This window comes from Scardinius erythrophthalmus (genome assembly GCF_964197995.2).
Source record: "Scardinius erythrophthalmus genome assembly, chromosome: 3".
In the NCBI taxonomy this organism is placed as follows: Eukaryota; Metazoa; Chordata; class Actinopteri; order Cypriniformes; family Leuciscidae; genus Scardinius; species Scardinius erythrophthalmus.
In genome coordinates this window covers 52397831-52405239 of record NC_138223.1, presented here as the reverse complement: position 1 = coordinate 52405239, position 7409 = coordinate 52397831, and the positions used below count along the sequence as shown (strand labels likewise).

At 37.7% G+C, this 7409-nt stretch overlaps 1 protein-coding gene across 3 annotated transcripts; it reads right to left on the bottom strand.

Annotated features, from left to right (window-relative positions):
• Nucleotides 1–726: 726 nt before the first annotated feature.
• LOC308688290 (uncharacterized protein) lies at nt 727–7134 on the bottom strand. Of its 3 annotated transcripts, none has more exons than XM_081361261.1 (7): nt 4721–7134; nt 4301–4615; nt 3946–4023; nt 3207–3284; nt 2751–2867; nt 2638–2672; nt 727–2519 (listed from the first exon to the last, which is right to left on the bottom strand). In XM_081361261.1, the coding sequence occupies exons 1-7, from the start codon at nt 4758–4760 to the stop codon at nt 2307–2309; spliced, it is 876 nt and encodes a 291-aa protein (XP_081217387.1). In that variant the 5' UTR covers nt 4761–7134; the 3' UTR covers nt 727–2306. The 3 variants fall into 3 exon arrangements, with proteins under 3 accessions (XP_081217387.1, XP_081217388.1, XP_081217386.1); XM_081361262.1 differs by having other exon boundaries at nt 2751–2855; nt 4721–4815; XM_081361260.1 differs by having other exon boundaries at nt 2638–2867; nt 4721–4952.
• Between the last annotated feature and the right edge of the window lie 275 nt (nt 7135–7409).

Genomic DNA, 7409 nt, shown 5'->3' with positions numbered 1-7409 from the left:
ACAACTGCACATAATACTGGATTTTCCGTGTTCATTGAAGACATTTGAACCTCGAAGCTCACGTAAGCGTCTGTCGGAATGAAGCGGCCGTGAAAAGAGTTTTTAAAAACAATGGCCGCCACACCTCCCCCACGACCAGAGGATCGTGGAGAATTAAAAAAATGAGCAATTTTGGGGAATAAGTTCAGAAAAGGGACTCGAGTCCCCCAGTTTAGTCCAGGTTTCCGTCATAAACAAGAAATACCGGTTCTGTGAAATAAAAGTCATGTAAAATGAAAGTCTTATTTACCAAGGACCGCACATTAAGTAATGCCATCCTAAGCAGTGGGGGATCACTCTCCGGTTGAATCCCTCTGTTTAGCGGGCGCAGACACTGAGGGTGCACTCCACCTCGACGAACCCGGGGAAGTAGGCACACCATAGATACATCGAGGGAGTCAGGAACAATAGGCCGAATCCAGTCTTTTTTTATTTATCAGTGATCACTGAATATATCGGACCCTCGTTTGTTGAGATGTTTTGTGGATGTGTTGCTGTTACGTAGATCAGTTCTGTCCCGCTGTCCTGTGTTGGAGACTTTATATTGGCATAATAATCACCAGCTGTATCTGACACCTGATTGGTCGAGTGGGTGTGACCAGGGCCGGATCTAGACATTTGGAGGCCCTAGGCAAAATTCATGTTGGAGGCCCCCCACCCCCAATAAAACACACTTGAAACAAATATGATTCCTAACCTTTTTATTTATACAACATTTAATTTTAAATTTAGTATATTTTTACTTACACAGTACATAAGTTTGGACAAATTACTATTTGTAATGTTTTTGAAAGAAGTCTCTTATGCTCATCAAGCCTGGATTTATTTGATCAAAAATACAGAAAAATAATATAGTGAAATATTATTACAATTTAAAATAATGGTTTTCTATTTTACTAGGCTATACTTTAAAATATATTTCTGTGAAGCAAAGCTGAATTTAGTGTCACGTGATCCTTCAGAAAACTTTATAATATTCTGATTTATTATCAAATGTTAGAAATGGTGCTTAATATTTATTTTATAACATGTGATACTTTTTTTCATGATTCTTTGATTATTAAAAAGTTGTTTTAAAAAAGTCTTCAATATCACTTTTATAAATTTAACACATCCTTGCTGAATATTCCTGTTTTTTTTCTGTATTTTTGATCAAATAAATGCAGGCTTGTAGCATAATAATAAACTTCTTTCAAAAACATTAAAAATAGTAATGGGTCCAGACTTTTTACTGGTAGCCTATCAAACTTTATCTAAGCTAATCTCTTTTTTTGTTTAATGAAGATGTTATTGTTATTGTTGTTATTTTGCTGTTTTATTCAGTTTATTCACAGTTCCAGAATACCACTTCAGTAGATGAACATCATGAACGTGCTTTTATCATTTTTCTGCGTTATGGGCAGGATTTTTCCCTCCCATTTAATCAATATTGACTGCAGATATTGTCATATTATTAATATCAGTAATATGTTATTATGTATTGCATTGCTACCTTAAATATGCTATACACAAATCAAGTGGAAGAGAAAGACACGATCGCTACTGAGCAGGAAAAAAAATCTAAACTAATATTCCTATAGGCTATGATGTCAGGGTATTATCTAATCATCAGCATCAGAATATAGAAGATAGACCCATAGATATGAGATCCTTTATTTGAAACATTTAAAAATGTTGCAGTGTGTTGGTTTTTTAACTTTGAATACAAACGTCTTGTCTTTTACTTTTGTAGCTTTTTTACTAGTCAGCTCTGGACGCGATGTTATTCATTGATTGTACGCGCAAATTCAAAGCGTCGCGTCTGGGCACGTTAATGACGCTCGCGCGCTCTTTTAAACTCATAAAGCGGTGAATGGTTTTTCCAGAAATGACGCTGATCTACAGTAGCCCACAAGTTTATATTTAAAATACATTGCAATCACACCAAAATCGATGACCTGCATTACGAGCTGTGCTTCTTTGCGTGCCTATTTCTGCTTTTGCTTCGCACTCAGCACCTGATGGATGCGTTCGTTGACCGCCTCTGATCGCCTCTGACGTCCCCTCGGACTAAACTGGCTGGCGCCTCTACAGTCATGGGCTGGCGTTAATGTGACGTAATGTAACAGTCTATGGTTAAGATAAACATCGTCACTATTTTTAGTTGATTAATAGGCTACATTTTGAAATAAATTGTAGATAGGACATTTAATTTTTTTTTTTTTTTTTTTTTTTTTTTTGTCCCTCTGTCTGGGCCCCATCCCGCCAATCGGGCCCTAGGCACGTGCCTAGTTTGCCTTTGCGTTAATCCGGCTCTGGGTGTGACTGGGGTTTGAATCAGGCTGCTGATTGGTTACTGTGGCGTAGACAGTAGAGACTTTTGGGCGGGTGTTGAGGTGTGATGCAGGCGTCTGATTGGATAAAGATGCAGGCATCTGATTGGATGAAGATGTTGCCATGGCGACATCACTGTTTGGAATCTCCTCATACATGCGGTCAGTCTGAAAAACAACACGTACATAAATAATTTACTAGTTTACATAGATAATTCTCTTTGTTGATCAATAAACAATCATTTAACATGTCTGATCTTCTACAGGTAAAGATTTGAACACTCACCTCTGTATTGTGCTGCATGTTCTGCTGAAATAAAGCTGAATGAAGCAATAGAGAAAAAGACAATTCAATTTCAACACTAAAACAGGACTTTATAATCACAAACAAACTGTTACCTGTCCCAGATTTCCTCTTCCTCTTCTTCAGGATGATGAAGGTTCCAGAACACAAAGTCAGAACCAGCAGAACCGAACCCAGACCGCCAGCAACAGAAGCCAGATCTGAAGGCAACGCTAAACACATGATATTTACATGATGAAACACAAACTGATTCTGATTATACTGTTAAATTAACAGATATAAATTCCTTTAATTATTGTACCATTAGGAATATTGTAAAATAGTGTAACTGAAGTGAAACTGCAATGGTAAACCTCAACTCTACAGAAGAAAACACTTCTCTTTACGGTTGATGTCAAACCAAATTAACCACATGAAATCTGATATGTACATCATTTATTTTTATACAGTAGATCAAATGTGTCTCCACAAATGTTCAAAGCAATTTCCTTTCAAAGATTGATCATGTGATCAGAGAGTTGCATTATGGGTAGTGTAGTTTGTGTGCTTACTAGTGTTTGTCTGATAGAGTTGAACTGTAGTATTTCCTGTTGTTGTTCCTGTTGTTTCAGTTTCTGTTTGATGAGTCTCTGACAGAGAGAAACACCAGTGACTGTGAGTGTGCCGCTCATGCAGTGATATAATAACACATAATAATAACAGACGAACACACACTTAACACTGTTTGCTATTGCTGCATATCAACAAATGTTGTGTTTTCTGTTCACATCACTGAATATTGATAATCACATTATATAAATGTTCATTTAGAAGACACTTTATTATCTGAACTGATACAGAGTCACTTTGGATAAAAGTCTCTGTCAAACCCACATAGCTGGACTCATGTTATTACTGTCATTATGAGATGATTTTACACTGACTGTCAAATGACGCGTCAAACGTTCAGTTGTTGTACATTTGATTCGAGTGTTGAGGAACATCACAACCTCTAAATGTTCAGTGTGATGCAATTGTGGTTTATTTTTCACAGAAGTTGAAGCTTTCAAGTTTCCAAGTTGATGCAAGTTTGTGTAAGACATGAATGATCTTGAATTACATCATGATCTTGAATGCAGCATTAAAATTGTGTTTAGAAGCTTTGATATCTCTGTGTTCACTATAATCAGAGTAAATTAATGATTTGATGGAAGTTAAGTTCTGAAAAGTTATGAAAACAATTAAAACACATATGAGTGCAGATGTCAGCGCGTGCAGTCATTGTGTGTGTGTGTGTGTGTGTGTGTGTACCTGTGCTGGTGTGTTCAGTGCTGCTATACGGACTAATGCTGGATGTTGAGATCTGGACACGTGTCGTTGTCTCTGGAGCTGAGAAATGAAGAAGAGCCGTCAATCCATTCAAATTAAACAAATATATTAATAACACAATCATTAACCACAGCATGAAGCATAAACATGAAGGATGAAGCAGATTGTTGTTAAAGCTGCAGTCCGTAACTTTTTTGTGTGTTCAAAATTTACTGAATGTATAGACACAAACAGAGAGAAGGAGCTCCGGCTCAATGTTCTTCAGACGCAGCAGTTTATTAACCTCTAGAGCGCCAACAGTTTCAGACTGCAGATTTAAGTGTTGAATATCAGGCACCTCTGATCACATCTAGCTGGACTTGTGTGTAGTGAGGAGACGCCCATCCAGCTTTACATCCGTACGGTCCAGCATCTTCCATCTTCAGGTTACTGATGGTCACTGTAAATGATCTGGTCTGACGATTATTCTTCAGTGAGAATCTGGGTAAGGTCTTTCCTCCATGAGATTGTAGTATAATGACACTCTCTCCGTAAACTCCTCTGTAGAAGTATTTGTAAGAGTTTTCATATCCTTCTGGATAAGGGCACGTGATGATCACTCGTCGTCCCTCTGTTCCTCTCACTGTAATGCCCTCAGACAGTGAACTGCTCACTGCACACACACACACACACACACACTGCTTTACTCATGTACACTGATAACATACACCATAATGTTAGATAATAAACACTTTTAGTAGAGATCTTCAGCTCTTACCCGTCAGCAGAAACACACAAACTATCAGTGGAAACTTCATTTCTTCATCAGTTCAGTTCAGAAAATCAGTCTGAAACTCTCAGTAGTTCCTCACACGACTCTCTGAAACTCAAACAGCAATAATACTGCTCTCATCTATATGTGGAGAGAAAATAATACGCTTGTTTCTCGTCTCACGTGATGAGAAACTGTGATCTCTGTGTTTCCATGTGGCGTTAGATGTGAAAACTCCTCTCAGTTTTGACCAGGAAATAAACTGTGAATTCATCAACCACATCCTGTTTCTGTTCTGTCTTTAACATGTTTGAGTGTTTTCTGTTGTCCTTTTCCTCTTTTTCTACTTCTGAATGTTTTAATATATTTTCAAAACATGGTAATTACATGTTAAGCATCATCCACTTATAGGAAAACATGTCAAACATTTTAAGGAAACAATCATTGCCAAACTCTGAATGAAAAAGACATGAGATGAAGAAGAAATGTGTGTTAGGGGTATTTTCTGTGGTAATCGACAGCATGGGGAAACACTGTTGTTTACAGAAACTATAAATAATACGGACTATTGCTTGAACATTAAAATCTCCCTCTCCATCATATGAGCTCTGGGAGAAGAGTTGCATTGTGGGAAACATAGTGTGTTTAGCTGAAGCCTCAAAGCTCTTCCTGTGTCTGTAGTTTCACTTCCTGTTTGGCAAGTGTGAGCCGAAGACATCACATGTTTAACTGAAGCTAAAGGCCTCCTAATATTATAATGATGAAGCTTTTCTTAAGCATCTCAATCGCACCAAACTAATCTGTGCCATTTATATGTTGCTTGCAATGATTTAAATTACAGAAGTACACTGTTATCCCTTGCTGTAAAAAAAGGCCAAATTCTGACAGTATCATACCATTTTCCATTTAAACAGTAATATACCGTAGAAAACAAAACTAGCCTACAGGAATATACTGTAAATTAACATTGCTCAAAATCGACACTCAGAGGCTGTTTTCTCAATCACACCCTATACTATGGAGCGAAATATGTGCCATAATTTAACAAACAAATCCAGCATTTTGCAAACAAACTCGATCCGCTTTGCAAAGGAAATCTCGACTCGCAAACAAAAAGAAACCAATGTGCAAGCACAAAGGTCACAAATGCGTGCAGGCAGATTTTCTCACAAATGCGTCCAGGCAGATTTTCTCACTATACTTAGTGAGTACTTAATACTTCTATAATAAGGTCTTCTGAAGAATATTGTATTAATATAGTGCATTAAAAAACTCTTGCTTGACTCAGACACACACAGACATCAACAATCAGCACATGAATCTCAACAATGGTGACAATCAAAAGTTTCATGTCGCAATGCATGCTGGGTTCCAGGATATTTTAAAACTTCCAGCATGCACTGCTGCATGAATAAAAAATATACATTGCCACCGTTGTTGAGATTAATGTGCTAAATTGTGATATCTCTGTGTTTCTAAAAGAGAGTGTAGCTCTGTTTCTCTGGTTATGCATGATGTGTTAAAAAAAATGAATCATTGTAATTTATTGCTGTGGTTTCACAGTGGTGCTAATGTAACACTTTTAATTGAGGATGAATTCCTTAGTGAATGAGCAGGCAATATGATGATTTTGTCATCATAATCATTATAACCGCAATCAGTCATAAACTGTGTCTCCTCATAAATATGCGGACTTTGGCTGATTATGCATTGAATTATGCGATCGCATAATCGCGTTGTTCTGTAGGGACTGGATGTATTGCAACATCAGAAACTAAGAAAAACTAAATAATGACTATTGTAACACTTGACATAAAACAAGTAAAATTTGTAATTTTCTTATTTCTCATTCGAACTACAGAAACGCGACCCGGTTTGGCAAACTTGCATAGTGTAGTTATAGCAGACATAGGGCCGCAAAGCGAATGCAGAAGTGCCATTCACCCTGTTACGACTTGATGAACCACTGAAACCATTTTGGAAACATTATTTTAAGGTAAAAGTTTTCGTTAGTGTTGCTTTAAAGGAGACATATCATGCTTTTAAATTGTTCCTTTTTACATATAAATCATACATTTGTGGTCTATATAAAGCGGAACTGCAATGCTTGGGTCTGAATTCCTCATTATTATAGCTCCACAGGCCCCTTTTCTACCCCTTTTCTGATGTGCGTCTGAGAGCAACTCGTTTTGGTGCGGTCTCTTTAAATACAATTGAGACACTTCATACCCCGCCCCCTCTCCAGGTTGTAGAGGTGACACTCGGTCACACTCGGCACACCATTTTTGTAGTTTGATAGCAGAGATACGATTATCTAGCGGCACAGAAACTTTTGGACATCCAAGATTTGTGTCAACACAGAAAACATTTCATCATTGGATAGTTTTTTTCATTTTATTAAAGTGTTGTTTTATGTCAGCTTAATGCCCGGAACGCTTTTCAGAAAAGATAAGGCAACTTATTTAGCACAATTCACACCCAGCGGAAATTCAGGAAAAAGATATCTCCGAATGCTCCACATGAAACTTTGGTCTTCCGACCTTTTACCACCGTGTCGATTTATTTTGATTAATATGTGCGAGGGAGAGAGAGCAAGACAGCGCCTAGTTTGGAGACGGTGAAGTCTTGTTTACACTTTCGCCTGGCTCGGAAGAGAGAGAGAGAGCGACCGGGTCTCTCTCTCTCTGCTCGTTCT

Excerpts from the sequence above, each read along its gene's own strand:
- LOC308688290 (XM_081361260.1), bottom strand. The coding sequence starts at position 4,760 with ATGAAGTTTCCACTGATAGTTTGTGTGTTTCTGCTGACGG. Across the intron at positions 4,616-4,720 it reads TTGTGTGTTTCTGCTGACGG|TGAGCAGTTCACTGTCTGAG; the intron begins GTAAGAGCTGAA and ends GTGTGTGTGCAG. Across the intron at positions 2,868-3,206 it reads ACTCTATCAGACAAACACTA|CGTTGCCTTCAGATCTGGCT; the intron begins GTAAGCACACAA and ends TCATGTGTTTAG.